This window comes from Monodon monoceros, unplaced genomic scaffold (assembly GCF_005190385.1).
Source record: "Monodon monoceros isolate NGI ecotype Baffin Bay Population unplaced genomic scaffold, NGI_Narwhal_1 Super_Scaffold_21, whole genome shotgun sequence".
Lineage (NCBI taxonomy): Eukaryota > Metazoa > Chordata > Mammalia > Artiodactyla > Monodontidae > Monodon > Monodon monoceros.
Window position 1 is genome coordinate 136,979,603 of NW_021703778.1, and position 17,363 is coordinate 136,996,965.

General features: G+C 38.8%; 1 protein-coding gene across 6 annotated transcripts in view; it reads left to right on the forward strand.

Annotated features, from left to right (window-relative positions):
• SYNE2 (spectrin repeat containing nuclear envelope protein 2) overlaps positions 1-17,363 on the forward strand; it is a 332,333-nt gene that overhangs the window by 55,319 nt on the left and 259,651 nt on the right. For 5 of the 6 annotated variants that reach the window (XM_029238377.1, XM_029238372.1, XM_029238375.1 and 2 more), the window contains one exon: positions 2,201-2,330. In XM_029238377.1, the coding sequence (XP_029094210.1) occupies positions 2,252-2,330 (79 nt within the window). In that variant the 5' untranslated portion in view covers positions 2,201-2,251. Of the gene's footprint in view, positions 1-2,199; positions 2,331-17,363 lie in introns of those variants that run through there. The other variant, XM_029238376.1, reaches the window with a different exon arrangement.

The following is a 17,363-nucleotide window of genomic DNA, read 5'->3' on the forward strand; positions in this document are numbered from 1 at the left end:
CTCTGGTTATCAAATTGTTGCATATTATTCTGTTTTTATTTTAAGTTCTTTCCCCTACATTTGATAACATATTTATTTAATATTGAATGGCAATGAGTGGCCCTCAGAGACATTCTTATTAAATTCAAGGTATTACCCAAATAATGCTTACAGGACTATTTGGAGGGAGATGCTGTTTTATATTAAGTACACTCCTCTAATCACATCTATCTTCAGATTCAAGCGATAGGACATGCCTTCTCCTGTGCTTCCATAACACCTTCTACATATGTTTCTTAGAAGATTTCACTCAATATGTGTTTATCTGTCATTCTTAGAAGACTGAATTCCTTGAGAGCAGCATATAGCATATATAAATGCTTGCTGAGTAAATGAGTAAAAGAAGGAATTAATAAAATCTGGCTAAGTTTTAGCTAGCTCTAGCTGGCTCTATGAGGTACCAACCTGTATTGGCTAAGAGCATGGACTCTTGAAACCGAAACCACCTGGGTTCAAATCTTAGTTCCATCATTTATTAGCTATGTGTCCTTAGACAACAGTATATGACATTTGTGCATCTCAGTTTTGTCTTTTCAAATATGGGATAATTACGATACCTAAGTCATGCTTAGAACAGTACCTATATATAGTAAGTGCTATATAAGTGTTTGCTACTATCATTATTATCGTTTTATTTAATAGCCCTGGCATAGAATAGTGGGTGCCATTAGGAAATTAATTCTGGAATTCAGTTTTTCTCCCTGTCATCATGAAGAAGTGCTTTGCCTTCACTTTGGGTTCAGGAGCTCTCAGCATGGGAATGGGTAGTGGAGGTCTTTAGTACACCAACAACTGAGGACATTTGTACCTTTATCAATCAGCAGGCTGCACAGGCTCATTGAACGATCAAGAAGCTTTTTATTTTGATTAGAATTGTATCAACTCTGTATAGGAACAATGTTACCTCAGGCAGGCTCTGATTCATCTTACTTCAGAGGATAAAACTAATTATTAGTTGATAAACATATTAATTAATAAACATAGTTTATTTGGTAGGTAAAATCTTTAACAACAGTGATCCATGGGAGAGATGATAAAGGAGTTTTGGATGATAAACAGAGTGGGAAGACAGGATTGAAAGATTTTCGAAGTCTGGCTCTAGCATTAGATGTTTAATGATTTTTGTTCTTTGCATTTTTTTTAAGTGGTCTATTGGATATGACTGATTGTATCTAGCTCTTGGCCTCAGGTTTATTTATTTTTTAGTCTCTCCCCCCCCAACATTTTATTATGAAGAATTTCTAATATACAGCAAAGTTAAAGGATTTAACAGTGAACACACATATTCAACACACAGATTCTGCCGTTATCGTTTTGCTATACTTTGTTGATCACGTGTCTGTACACTTATCCATTCTTCTATCCATCCCCTGATACATTTTATGTTTTTATGTACTTGGTTAAGTTTATTTTGCTAAGGAAGTCATCATCTGTATGGGAGAAGTCAATGATTTATTCTCAGACCCCAGAATACAAATAGTGGCATACACATACACGAAGCAGTACTTTTAAAGAGTTGCTCAGTAAGAATTACTCTTACTGGAAGGATTCCTTAAAAGTCAAAGTGGAGGTAGAGAAAGAAATGTGTAGGTGGAAAAATAAGGGCTTAGGAAAATAATTCAGTATCTTAGATAACCCCTGAAAACATTCTTTTTGATATAGTTTTTTTAGTTTCACTTTGCTAACTATGCAGACCCAGTTCTTATTGTTTCCGGTAAATGGCAACAATCATGGAGCAGACAAGGAACTAAGTTAAACGAAAAGCTTTAAAGAAAATCCTTGTATGTTGAGGCTAATAATATAATACACACAAAACCTAAGATATCAGTTCGTGTCAGCTTTACATCCTCTGGACAAATTATAAAATATAATTGCGTAGCTTTCCTTTTCACCGCTAGTATAGAATCTGCAATGCTAGCTCTTGTGGAGTTCTGCCTGCAAACTCTAAAGGGACTGAATAGGTCATAGGGCAAAATTTTGATTATGATTCAAAAAAGAAGGCGTAGTCACTTTGTTCCATGTGAACTAAGCAACACTTTCTCGAAAGCTGTGATTCTTTTGGAGGGCAGTTTCTGGTTGCTGTTGTTTCCTGGCAATGCATGTTTACTGGAAATGCAGGGCTGCAGAGTTACTAATGAGCATTTATCCCTTCTATTTTTAGTTCACTTCTTTAACTGAGATGGACATGATATAATCTCCATTGAGTCAAAGGATGGCATCTGGTCCTGTGCTTCCCACCGAAGACGAACAGGTTTCCTTGGGCATCGATGATCTCCATTTTTCATTGCAAGGTATTAAGATTGGGTGTGGTAACTGTGAGAACCTCTCATCTATTCACAAATTGTATTGCTTTCTGTCTCTCTTATGGTAAAATATATACATGTATCTGTATTTTTCCAATTGTAGAATCTTTCAGTATACTTCAATATCTTTATTGCTATCTCAGCTACTTAGGAAAGTAAGGAATACCTGGAAGGAACTTGGTATCTTGGTTTCTCAATCTGAGTGCATGTGTTTTATTTGCAATGAAAATTAAATAGTTAACCATAGTTTGCTTGGCATTGTTTGCACTTATTTTACATCTTTTTGAATGTACATCCTTATTTTGCCCTAATAAAAAGGAATAGTAGTAGTATTAAAAGTGAGTGGACTTTCAGTCCCATGAATTATGTGTGCCTTTATGCAAATAAGTACTGTCCGTATTTTTTTTAATGTTTCTTGGCAATATTTGTTATGTACTTTGAAAATTCCTTAGCCACTAGACTTTACACCTCTGTTGCATATCTTGGAGCTGAGTAAAGTCAGCTAGTGTAGAATAAATAAGGGTATGGCAAGTCTTTGAAAATATTTATGTCACTGTGTATTTTAAAGTAGTTGAAAGATTATTGACAGCATTATGTAACATTCTTAGAATGTTATTTAGAAGCCATAGCTTTTGAGTCACTAATTTTTTTAATTTTTAATTTATTATTAGAAGAATTGAAGTATAATAGACATATAACATTATATTAGTTTCAGGTGTACAATATAACAGTTCAGTATTTGTGTAGGTTGTGAAGTGATCATCACAATAAGTCTAATTAACATCTGTCACCATACATAGTTACAGAATTTCTTTTTCTTGTGATGAGGACTTTTAAGATCTACTCTCTTAGCAACTTTCAAATATGCAGCACAACATTATTAACTATAGTCACCATGCTGTGCATTATATTTATTTGTGTCATGTATGATAAAGATCCCCCGAAAGACTTTCTTTCTTGTATCTCTTTTTAATTAAACATGGTTTTGAATGATTAGCTTCTTGACCTTGGTGTCAATGGCTTTTAAAAGTAAATATCATGTAATTTGTATAGACTCAAGAAACGTATTTTGAGGGATAGTACTTGAGGTAAGAATTTAAAAAATTCTCAGTAAGTGCATTTTTATGGTGTTATATACTCGTCATAAGTAGTTTGAATCAAATTTTCATTTATCGGAAAAAACCCAATGTTCTTATTTTTCTCTCAAGTTTTGGTTGAATATGAGTAGTAATTCATGTGCCCTAAAGTGTATCAGGATGATAGTGCATCAATAAATGGTCGGTAAATCTAATTTCTTCCTTCCTTCCTTCCTTCCTTTCTTCCTTTCTTTCTTTTTCTTTCTTCCTTCCTTCCTTCCTCCTTCCCTTTCCTTCCCTTTCCTTCCCTTCCCTTCCTTTCCTTTCTTTATCTCTCTCCCTCCCTCCCTTCCTTTTTTCCTGAATCAATTGATCCTGATAAGTATTTATGTATGCATTTATTTGATTTTTTCTTCCAGTTTTATTGAGATATTATTGGCATACAGCACTGTATAAGTTTAAGGTGTACAGCATAATGACTTGACTTACATACATCATGAACTGGTAATCACAATAAGTGCAGTGAACATCCATCATCTCAAATAGATACAAAATTAAAGAAACAAAAAAAGTTTTTTCCATATGATGAGAACCCTTAGGATTTACTCTTGACAACTTTCATATATAAAATAGAACAGTGTTAATTATATTTATCATGCGTACATTACACCCCTAGTACTTATTTATCTTGTAACAGACTGTAACTAGACTTATTATGGTGATCCTTTTGAAATGTATAGAGATATTAAACACTGTGTTATGTAACAGGAACTAATATAGTGTTGTAGGTCAATAATACTTCAAAAACAACCAACCAGCCCAACATAGAAACTCACAGAAAAAGATCAGATTTGTGGTTACCAGAGGCAGTGGTGGTGGTGGAGTTGACTGAAAGCAGTCAAAAAGTGCATACTTCCAAGTAAATCTAATTTCTCATGCTGGCTATGCCACTTAACCAGTTCTTTGAACTTGGATAAGAGACTTTATCTTTTTTGCCTCAGTTTCCTCATATTTAGAATGTGGGTGATGATGCCTATATTGCACCTGTGCTTTGAAGATGAACCATAATGCATGCAAAGGGCTTAGCACCATGCTTGCCTGACATAGAGTAGGAACATAGAGTAGGAGCTCAGTAAATGCATCGTAATTTCTTTGTAGATATTACAGTTAAAGTCTTTGTCCCAAAGGATTTCTTGTCCAGGAGCACACAGCTAGAGTAGAAATTGCATGGTGGATAGGAAAAAATGGTAAACCAGATGTCTGTTTTTCAGTTTTGACATTTCTGTTCAATGGCTTCCCATCACACATGGGATAAAGTCTAGACTTCTTGGTGTGGCTCACAGGCACTTCCTGTCTGCTGCTCACCTTTCTCTCTGCCCTCATCTCCCACAAACACCCTGTGCTCCAGCCCCATGGCTCCTTGAGGTGCAATGCTCCCCTGCTTGTGTGCTTTTGTTCAGGTGGTTCCCCCTGCAGCTCTCCTGTCTCCTCTTTCCACTGGAAGAGTCCAGCTCATCTAGGCCTCCTCTATCCCTGTTCATCCCAAACTTAGCCAGACTCGGCCCTCTCCATGAGCCCCACTCTTTCTTTGGCTGAGATTCACACTGTCTCCTCTGTTCTCCCACAGTACCTATTTTAGCACTTATAATAATATTATAGGTGTTATATTTAAAGATGTTTTCTTCCCCACTGTAGAGTTTTATGTAGCATGCTCTAGCTTACACAGCACCCTTACGTACATTACCTCATTTGATCCTTACAACCACACTGTAAGGTAGATATTTTTATCTTCAAGATACAGAGAAGGAAGCTGTGGCTCACAAAGATGGAATTACTCCCCCAGAGTCACACAGTTAGTGAGCAGCAGAGCTCAGTTTTGACCTGGAGGATAGTTTTCTTTCCACTGCACCACAGCCACTCCGACATAGTTCAAAGAACAATTTGAAAGAGGGAATTTCCCGAACAACTTTCTCTGGAAAGTGCAAATAAATCTTAGCCTTACCCTAGTTAATCCATAGCAAACTTTTATATTTTTAATTTTTAATTTTTATAGCAATCTTTCACATCCTGAATATGGATGGGCATTTTCAAGTAACATTAATCTCAGGTTCACAAGTAGCTCAAAATAATTAGCAAATTACTGATAAATGAGTGTTTTCTTATAGCATGTTTTGAATTATACTAGGTTATACAATCTGCTCTACAGTAGGAGATGAGTATGGGCTGCTTGGCAATGGAAATGTGATATACATGTGCTGCCGGTGTGAATGATTTTTCCTTCGTGGTCTCTTTAGAGGAATATGCTGCTGGATGCATTGCTCTATAGGGGGAGAGGTGGAAAACCAATACTATACTATAGTCAGCTTTACACTGGGCAAGGGCTGCTCACATTAGCCAAATACTCTCAACTGAGGAGTTCCCATGACTGTAGAATGAAGGCTTAACCATGAAATGAATGGATTTCCCAAAGTTAAGTTCTGTATTGTTATCAGCAGATTTGTAATGATTCTTTCGGCCTGAGTTGCTGAAAGAAAGAAAGAAAGAAAGAAAGGAGGGAGGGAGGAAGGAAGGAAAGAAAGAAGGAACTTGTATGTATTTCTGAAGGTAACTTTGGTTTCATTGCACGGCTATTAGCTATGTAGACAAAAACATTGATAGACAATATTATGAACATTAGGAACTACTGAACTGCAGGCTGTTGGCAATAGTCTTAAAAGCATTTGGCTTTGTACACCATGTAAGCAGACTTGTATTTCACAGAATTCACATGTGCTTAGTGATCCTTGGAGTAATATGAGTAAAGAGATTTTATGTCATATGAAAGGCTCAGGGTGACCGCTCATAAGAAAGGTTTTTTCTCCTCATTTCAGAACCTTTTTTTAAAAGGAAGAAAGAGGCCTATTTAACTAATAATGCCTATTTTATTTTAGCCAAAAACTTATATAAAGTGAGGCAATTATGGCCATACCTTGACTGAGAATAATACGCTTAAGAAAAGATTAAAATGTCTGCATTGAAATGTGGTGAATCATTGTTGATATGCTATGAAAACAGGTATATTATGTGTGCAAGGCCAACAAGGCATCAGACCTAAGGAATCAGGCAGTGCTTTGCTGAAATTCATAGAGCAGGACAATAAACATCATTTATTGTTCATCATTTGTGTGATCTTTGAGAAAATGTCTTTATGAAGGGATTTGGCTCCGGACGCACAGGCTCAGTGGCCATGGCTCACGGGCACAGCCGCTCCGCGGCATGTGGGATCTTCCCAGACCAGGGCACGAACCTGTGTCCCCTGCATCGGCAGGCGGACTCTCAACCACTGTGCCACCAGGGAAGCCCATATGAAGGGATTTTTAAAGGCACTTTTTGTACAGAGATATTTGTGATCTCTTAGACTAGTGAGGATAGTAATATTGAAATGGTTGGATTTTAGGGAGGAAAAAGAAATGACATTTGTGAATTTGAACAATTTGAGCAGATTAATGTAAAAACTGGAATTTATTTTAGTTTAGTGCATTTTGTACTACCATGGATGGTCCACATTTTAAATAAATTATAGATATGAAAGTTTAAGCTATTAAAATGATAAATAAATGGTTGCTTTTAAAAATTATTTGCTTTACTGAGGTTTCCATTATAGAATTTCTTTACATCTTTCCATTGGATTTCTTACCTGGCAAAATAATAGGTGCTTCCTTCCCTTTTATCCTAAGAGAACAGTAAGTACATATTTTGTCTGAAATAACATCTCTGCTAAGCTCTTCAGGTGGGAAAGGTATGTTCAGAGAACATTTCTTTGATACGATTATGGAAGCAGTAAAGGGTAAAGCTGGATAATACCACAGAGTTTTCAAGTTGGAAGGGACTTTCTTTGCCATTCCATTTAATTTGAGACCAAAGGAGGAATCCCTTCAGTAGGATTTCTGAGATGAAGATCCTTGAGGGAGTTGAATTCAAGCCCAAGAAGTTTGGGGATTTTGCTTTTAGGCAGCAGGCAGCTCTTGGGTCTTGGGAATGAGAGGACAGGGTCCATGGTCAGAGTTGTGCCTTAGGAGATTAGTCTGGGTTTGAGGTATAGGAAGACTTGAAAGGGGTGAGAAAGTGAAATTGGAGAAACTGATTAGAAAGCTTTGCAAATATCTGTGTATTGGGTAATGTTGGCGTGGATTCGAGTTATAGCAGTGAGTAGGAAAGTATGGGACAGATAAGAAACCATTAAGGTGGAAGACTCAGTAGGACTCTGCAGTTACTGACTATGCAAAATAAGGTGGAGAAGCTCCAAAGTTAGAAGCTGAGCTGCTTGAGATAATAGTGGTAGCAACTATAATGTCCAAAGTATTAACTTCCTTTTTTAAAAAAAATAAATTTATTTATTTTATTTATTTTTTATTTTTGGCTGTGTTGTGTCCATTGCTGTGCACCGGCTTTCTCTAGTTGCGGGGAGCAGGGGTTACTCTTGGTTGCAGTGCGTGGACTTCTCATTGTGGTGGCTTCTCTTGTTGTGGAGCACGGGCTCTAGGCACGTGGGCTTCAATTGTTGTGGCGTGCGGGCTCAGTAGTTGTGGCTCGCGGGCTCTAGAGCGCAGGCTCAGTAGTTGTGGCACATGGGCTCAGCTGCTCTGCGGCATGTGGGATCTTCCCGGACCAGGGCCCGAACCCGCGTCCCCTGCATTGGCAGGCGGACTCCCAACCACTGCGCCACCAGGGAAGCCCCTTAACTTCCTTTTTATTTAGTGTCTTTTCACCAAGTATTTTAATAGCATCAAATAATAAGACCATTAAATACTATTTTATATCAATATGCTTAAATAAATTGTTGTAGATAAAAAATCCTGTTTTCAAAGAAACGCTTGAGAACTTCCTATGTCATGGAAAGCTTAATAGCACGACACAGGTAGAGGGCCCATTTGAAAGTCAAATTAATAATGAGTGAAATTGATACCTGGAATTGACATGATATTTTAAATCAACTATAGTTCAATTAAAAACAATGAGTGGGGCTTCCCTGGTTGCGCAGTGGTTGAGAGTCCGCCTGCCGATGCAGGGGACATGGGGTCGTGCCCCGGTCTAGGAAGATCCCACATGCCGCGGAGCGGCTAGGCCCGTGAGCCATGGCCGCCGAGCCTGCGCGTCCGGAGCCTGTGCTCCGCAACGGTAGAGGCCGCGGCAGTGAGAGGCCCGTGTACCGAAAAAAAAAACCCAAAAAACAATGAGTGAAATTGACTGACTAGGCTGACTCCTCTTGTGATATTTTAAGTGGTAGCTATGGCAATTTTGGACACTTTATACATTTCAGATTGAAGTTTTTTCTTTTTCTTTTTTTTTTTTTTTGATGTGCACCATTTTAAAGTCTGTATTGAATTTGTTAGAATATTGCTTCTGTTTTATGTTTTGGTGTTTTGGCTGTGAGGCATGTGGGATCTTCGCTCCCCGACCAGGGATTGAACCTGTATACCCTGCCTTGGAAGGTGAAGTCTTAACCACTGGACTGCCAGGGAAGTCCTGATTTAAGTTGTTTCATAATTTTATGTACCAGGAGCACATTATTTTGTTTTCAAAAATGAGGTAGGCCAATGGTAGCTCATTAGAGCAACAGCATCCGAATAGAGAATGTTATCATCAATTAGACAAAGGACTAGGAAGGAGTGTGTATTCTGTTACCTTTGCCACCACACGTGGAGTTAACTTTCATGTAGTCCTGCCAAAATGCTGGTGAATGGTTAACCATCTGCACGAACCTGTATAAACCCATGTCCAGCCAAGTTACTGTGTTGTTTCAAACAATGCTCATATGTTTTATTTAGTGCTGTTATCTTCTAGATGACATATTTTAAAAGGTTAAAACGCCCTTTATGCCTTCTGGGTAGACATTGCTTGGTAGGGCTGAGCAGTGAAATGTGAGTCTCTGTAGTTAGGTTATTACTCCATTTAAATTTATTCATGATTTACTGAGTATCCATCTGAAGGGAGGCTTTCAATTTATGTATTCCTTTTAATAACATTAGAAAATATTTGTGTTCGTTGGGTTAGATTACAAGAATAATTATGCGATGTAATGTTGAATTTTATTCACTTGTTCAGTAAATACTGGATGGCAACCATAGGTAGGGTGTTAAGGGTGCAAAGATGAATAGATTGAGCACCTTCAAGAGGCATGTAGTCCAGCTGTGCTTTTGCCTGTTGACATCATGTGAAAGTGACATCAACAAGTAAGACAAATAAGAACTTCCCGGGAGTTTGTTTTCTTGCTGAACCCTCTGTAATTATTCCTTATCCTGGAGTTTCCTTTCATCTTTGGACATCTCTTGCTCTAAGAAGCCATCTGAGTTCCTCTAAGTATGTTAGGTGCCCTGCATAGGAAATCTTGTATCTTTATTGCCAATGAAATTTCTTTTTTTTTTTTTTTTTTTTGCCAATGAAATTTCTGACGTGTTTTAGGCTTTCAATAAAAAACTGTGTAATGAAAAACTGAGTGGCCATTCCACTATAAAGATATATATTAGGAGTTTGGGATTAACATAGAACACTAGTATATATAAAATAGATAATCAACAGGAACCTACCGTAAAGCACAGGGAGCTCAATATTCTGTAATAACCTATATGAGAAAAGAAGCTGAAAAAGATGGATATGTGTGTATGTATAACTGAATCACTTTGCTGTACACCTGAAACTAACACAATATTGTAAATTAACTATATTCCAATATAAAGTAAAAATTAAATTTAAATTAAAAAAAAGAAAAAAAAAATATAAAGTATCCTGAATTAGAAAAATCGTTCAGTGTTCAGGAAAATCAGACAGGGGAAACAAAGATTTCTTTAGACACAAGGCAGTGAGGTATGTATATGGTGTTTAGGGGCTCAGTAGTGTTTTAGTATCATGTTTCTGAGAGAAATTCTGTTCTACCTTATGACAGTGAGTGAATGAAACTGTGAAGACTGAGAAAGAGGAGTGGATTTAATAAAATGCTTCTGGGTAGGATTTCTGCCCTTTTGCACCTAGGTCCCCAATGTGGGATTTTGATGGAAATGATGAATGAAGAGTAAGAAATATGCAGACAGTATTTTTGCTTCTTTAACCAAGGCAGACTGCTTTGTTATTATGAATAAAAGCAAATCATCTCTGGGTTTCTTTGTTTTTTTGCCAATTAGGTGATTATTACACCCGGAGAAAATAATCAAGTTATAGTCCTTCACCAGCTATCAGTGCTGTACTGTCCTAACAAAAAAGCTTCCAGAAAGTTCCTGATATCATAATAGCTGATACTGTCTTCTGCTGTGTTTTTTTGGAGGATTATTTGCCTTCATATTGTAAAGCTTCATAATCTTAAAAATATTCCAATTAAATGAAAAACAAAATAGCTCTGGAAGCAGTGGTGTTTACAGTGAATGATGTTTTTCAGGGAAAGGTTTTTTCTTTTTCTTTTTTTTTTTTTTCTTTTTAGGTTGTATATACGGTTTTGTCTTCTGGGAACTTTGGTTCTGTTTTTGCCAGGAGTTTGGGGATAAGCTTACTTTATTCTGGGTCAGTTACATTTTGAAAAGTAGGGCAAGATAAATCCAGGGTCATTTAGAGTCCTGTTAAAGTAGGTTAACAAAGATCTCATTCATTCCTTATAGAAATCAGAATCCTTTTTAATTAGCCCCATGGGCGATACAAGATTTTCTGAGCATTTGTTGTGTATGCGTGTGTGTTGGGAGGGGGTGTAGTTATTCAGAGCTTGAAGTAGTATATTAGGAAAAATAAAACTCAAAATAATTTCCCTTTGGAAATGGGAAAATTTGAAGTAAATATAAGAGATTAATTTATAACCATCTGGTGGGTTTAGTGTGTGATTTTATACTCTAAACATCAGAGGTCATTCTAAATGTGCTTCTTCAAGAGATTACTTCCCTCATCTGGTTTCAGCATTGGTGATTATAATTTCTCCAAATGGCTCCATTTTTCTAAAACGTTCAGCAGGGAAATTTGGTAAAAGGTAACTGTATTTGTTGTTCTCAATATGTATGAGAGCTGAAGTTTACTAATAACCACCGGGTATTTTTAGAGTCATTTAAAAATGATAAATAAAAAGCTATGAATGATTTATTAGAGAAATGGAATGTTTGACATTATCATGTGTGTATATCTTAGATAGATATATGTATATCTTAGAAAGATAATGTGTGTATCTTTGCAGGAGAGATATGAGATTCTGGGTGAATAATCTCTCCTGGTCGTTGATGGTCTATGAGGCAACATGTGTTGAATGAGCACTGGAAGAAAATGGGAGAAGAGCAGCCACACACACTTGCTCTCTGCCTCTGGGGTGGAGCAGCATGCACGGGTCACACCTTTGTCTTTTCAGCCTTTACTACGAAGGGTACTACCAACTACACGGGCAGCGAAATGTTACAAGATCAAGGGCACCTGGCTCAAATACAGAACACCAACGGCACTTCTCAAATTTGAGTAACATGTAGGATCTTTCCAAAACGTGGGCATTGTTGGCCTCGTCTTCAGTTAAGAAGGATATTCAGAGTGCAGACTAGTTTTGCTGTATGTGTCTGTCTGCCTCAGTCTGAGTGTTTACTCAGCAGAACTTCCAGGGTGGTTTGATGTCTTCAAAACAAAATGTTTCAAAAGTACAGTTGAATTCACACTTAGCCACTTTATCACGTAATTACGGTTTTTATGAATACAGGTAAATCTGTTCATTGATATATTCATGCAGCATGTGTTCCCTGAAACCCCACCTTGTATCAAGCACTATTTTTTTTTTTTTTATCAAGCACTATTTTGGGTAGAGAGGTTATTGAGGTGAACAACTCCAGTAAGCTTCATGTGCCCCACGAGGCTTGCATTTCAGTTACAGAGACAAACAATAAATCATTAAGAAAAATAGCAAATATCAAAAACAGATTTATGCAAAAATGGATTTATGCTTGGGCATCTTCTTTAGATCAGGTGTCAGAGAAGGAAGAGGAGACACTTAAGGAGCAATTGAATAACACAAAGGAGCTGCTGTGCAAAGAGCTAGGGAGGGGCATTCCAATATGAGACAATGGCTCAAGGAAGAACTCAACAAGAGAAACAAACATGGTGAATTCATGGAGCAAAGGGAGCCTGGTGTGGCTGGATTGTGGTGGATGAGGGGCAGGGTGATTGGAGAGCAAGGCAGAGCTGGGTTAGGCAGGGATTCATCAGCTCTAAGCTAAGGTGTGTGGATGGGAAACCTTTGGAAAGTTTTAATCAAGGGAGTAACATGATCTGATTTACATTTTCCACTCTGGCTGCTGGGTGGAGAGGGGATTATCTGGGAGCAGGAGGGGAAGCAGGAAAGCCAGTTAGGATGCTTTTGTTGTAGCCCTGGTGAGATATAGTATTTTGGACCCAGGGTGGTAGCAATGGGATGAAGAACCACGGATTTTTTTTCAAAGGATGTTTGTGAACATTGGGATGATTGGGTGATTAATAAGAGAAATTAAGGATAATTTCTAAATTTTTGCCTTGAGAAATTGAGCAGTTGGTTATGGAATTTATTGCGATAAAGATTGGCAGATAGGGCTTCCCTGGTGGCGCAGTGGTTGGGAGTCCGCCTGCCGATGCAGGGGACACGGGTTCGTTCCCCGGTCCGGGAAAATCCCACATGCCGCAGAGCAGCTGGGCCTGTGAGCCATGGCCGCTGAGCCTGCGCATCCGGAGCCTGTGCTCTGCAACGGGAGAGGCCACAGCAGTGAGAGGCCCACGTATTGCAAAAAAAAAAAAAAAAGATTGGCAGATAAACTAGTTTTGGGGGAAATCAAGCTTGTATTTTTGCCATCATAGATATGAGATGCTTATTTGATATCCAGATGGAGATGTCAAGTAGACAGTTGGATGTCAGGATTCAGAGTCCTAGAGAAAGGTATAGATTTGGCAGCCATCAGCATATGGCGGGTATACTTACATTTAAAGCCACGGACTGGATGAGATCACCTATGGAATATGTAGCTAGAGCAGACCTTTTAGGTCTTGCAGTGTTCAGAGGTCAAACAGAAGAGGAGGAGCAAGCAAAGGACACTGAGAAGGAGTGGCCAAGGCCAAAGAAGGAAAACCAGGCAAGTGTGATGGCCTGGAAACCCCTAGACGAAGATATTTCAAGAAGGGGGTATGGTCAACTGTGTTAAGTAGAGAAATGGCCATTGGATTGGGTTCATAGAGTCAGTTGGTAGCTCTAATACATTCGCCACACTCAGATAGTAGAGATGGAGGCCTGACTGGAGGGGGTTGAGGAGAGAATGGGAGGTGAGGGAGTAGAGACAGTGACTTAACATTTCAAGAAATTTTGTTGATGTCAGGTACTTGTTGAAGGGAAATGTAGGATTTTTTAAAGTAAGAGATACTACTCCATTAACTGTTATGCTTTTCCTAAGTTAGGTTCATTTATTGCTAGAGCCCCATTCATTTATTTGTTCATTCATTATTCAACAAGTGTTTTTAAATACCTATGGTGTATGACACTGTGCTGAACACAGGGGATGGCACATGGCATGTGCTGTCCTGAAACGTATGTTCTGATTATAGGGATACAGACAATTATATCAACAGTAGAGTATGATGTGTGCTGCAAAGAGGGCTGACATGGTGCTATAGAGGTACAGAGTAGGAATACCTCACCCAGACTTGGGAGTCAGGGAAAGCTTTCCAGAGGAAGTGATTTCTAAGCTTAGACCTAACATGTGTTAATAGATGAGCAGGCGTTGAAGGTGGAAAGAGTGCTCCAGGCTGTGGTGACGGCATATAAAAGCCAGAAGATGAGGCTGAATGTGGCACATTCCAGGAAACGGATGTTTAGCGAGACTGAGGATTAGAGTTTGAAGGAGAGTGTGAAAAGATGAGGTCATGTAAATGTATAGGGGTTTGAAGTTTTTCTTAAGACCAAGGGGAAGCAACTGAAGGATTCTGAGTAGAAGCATATTCAGAACTAGTGATTTAGAAATCACCCAGGGGGCGCTGTGGGGTGTGGTCTTATGGGACTGAGTGTGGAGACAGGAAGACCAGCTGAGAGACAATGGTGTCCTCATCTAGGAGGTGCCAGTATGGATGGAGAGAAATGGGTATCCAGAGATATCTAATAGATACAATTTTCAGGGCTTTAAAATTTTTTAATTTTATTTAAAAATTTTTTTATTGGAGTATAGTTGATTTACAATGTTGTATTGGTTTCAGGTGTACAGCAAAGTGAATCAGTTATACATATACATATATCCACTCTTTTTTTTTTTAGATTCTTTTCCCAGGTAGGCCATTACAGAGTATTGAGTAGAGTTCCCTGTGCTGTACAATAGGTCCTTGTTGATTATTTTATATATAGCAGTGTGTATATATCAATCCCAATCTCCCAATTTATTCCCCTCCCCATCCCCTGCTAACCATGTGTTTGTTTTCTACATCCGTGACTCTACCTCTGTTTTGTAAATAAGTTCATTTGTACCCTTTTTTTTTAGATTCCACATATAAGCTATATCATATGAAAAAATTTTTATTTTCAGCTTTATTGAGGTAATTATCAGGACTTTTTGATTGACTGGATATGGGAAAGGGAGGGAGAGGGAAGTATCAAAGATGACTCAGGTTTATTCTTGGGCAAATGAGTGGATGATGGAACTGAAAAAAAAATGCAGGAGAACAACTTTGGTAGGAGAGGGAGTTGACTGAGATGGTAACTCAGTTCTGGAAATGCTGAGTTTGAAGTGTCCCTGGAATAAGTAGGTGGAGATACCCAGAAGATAGTGGAATAAACATACGCACAGCTCAGGAGAAACAGACACCTGGGCTGAAGGTAAAGATTTGGAAGTGATTAGTATATAAATGGTGATTGGCTCCCTGGGAGTAGATGAAGGTATCTAGAGAAAGAGAAGAAGGGCCTAGGCAGAACATTCCAGAGATAGAAAAAGCAAAACCAGCCCATATTAGGGCCTGGGAAGGGGTGTCCAGAGAAGTAGAAAGAAAACAAGGTGAGTGTGGTACTGTGGAATCCTAAGAAAGAGAATATTTCAAGAAGGAGAGGGTAGTAAACAGTATCAGAAGTTTCAAGATATCCAAAAAGTACTGAGAAGTATCCATGAGGTTTAGCAATGGGTATATTATAAGTGGCCCTGCTTAGAATTAAGTGGAGGGGCTGGGGTGGAAGCCAGCTTTTCGTGGCTTGAGAAGTGAGTGGTAGGTGAGGAAGTGAAGACAGCCAGGGTAGACAATTCTTTCAAGAAATTTGGGTTTGAAGGGGAGGACAGAGATAGGGTGGTAGCTGGAGGGGCCACGGATCTGGCATTTAAGCTGATTTTTAATTATAATGAAAAGAACATGGATTTTGGTATCAGACACGTCTGGATTTGAATTTCTCTCTCACCAGGTGTGACATCTAGAGCACAGTATCCAGGGCACAGTAGACTTTCAATAAATGCTTATTGAATGAGTGACTAAAAACCCTTCATCTTCTGGGAGCTATAGTTTTCTCATTTACAAAATGCCTGCCTGACCACCTGGCTAGAAGCTTTAATGAAATAGTGTCATTGTTCCTTACCCTCGAGTCCTACTTATTCCTGGACATGGCTTGTTTCAGCAAGCCTTCCGAGCCCCTCCACGCGTGTCTTAGGGTACCCATAAGTTAGAATAGATTTACATTGCATTACATTATGATAATATCTCAGTTTATTATTTCATTACTATTTTTGCCAGGCCCTTCCTGTTCCCTTGTTGTCTCAAGAATAAGTCACACATGTAAACCAGTCTAATTACTTTAGCTAGGAGTTTCTGAGTGTGAGCTATGTGAACCCCCTCAGTCAGGATCTCTGGGAATTGGGGCACAGAGCCCTGCACTTAAACCATGACTCACTGGCATTCAAAAGTGTAGGAATCCTAGATTTGTAATCACGGCACGTATCTCCTTAGTCCAGTCTGGCTCTTTTGCACTCAGAAGTCAGAGGTGCTTGGACTGCTGCCCCAGTGGAAGGTGTTTAGGCTCACACCTTGATTTTCACAAGAAAAATGCTCACAGTGTTAATGTGGTTGGTAAAAGGCAGTAAGGAGTAAGAAATATGTGCTAAAAGAAATGTAGTCATTTCTTTGATTTATTCATTCCACAGATGTTTATTGAGCAACTCAGGTGAGTCAGAAGAGGGTAAGAAAGAAGAGAAAAAAATAGCACCCCAGATCCTAGGCATTTTATCTGTATTGTGGGCTCATTTTCGTGTGCTAGAAATACAAGATTTGCTTTTACTCAGAGAGCCAGGAGCTATGTTCCATAGGGCTGGAAACAAAAGCCTCCGTGTGAAAACCTCAGGTGTTTGCATAAGGGTGTGGTTGCCTCATGTGGCTACAGGACCTTGCTGGATTCTACATGCTAAGGCCCTAAGCAGAAATTCTTTGCTGTGTGTCATAGATTTCCCCAACAAACTAAGTACTTAAATCCGTGGGTTCACTGGGGAAAAATAGCAACAAAGCCCCTCTCGCTCCTGCCCCAGCCAAATAACCATTCATTCAACAAATGCTTTCTGAATTCGAACAACATGAAACGCACTGTGTACAAGCTGCAGGCAAAGTGAGGCGCTAAGTCAGACCCGGCCCCTGCTCTCCTAGAGCCCGTAGGCTGGTGAGGAGGCAGATAGTAATCAAGTTAGCTCACAGATGTTAGCGAGTATTTTTTTAGGAACGACTTTATAGAGATATAAGTCAAGATGTGATTCACACACCATGCAACTTGCCCATTTAAAGTGTACAATTCAATAATTTTTAGTATACTCACAGAATTGTGCAACCATTGCATTTAATTTTAGAACATTTTTATCACTGCCCACCCCCCCACCCCCCACCCCACAAGAAACCCCATACCCTTTATTCCCATTTTATTCCAAAACCTTCTACTCCTCCCTGCATCAGGCCAAGGCCACCACTGATCTACTTTCTGTGTCTATAGACT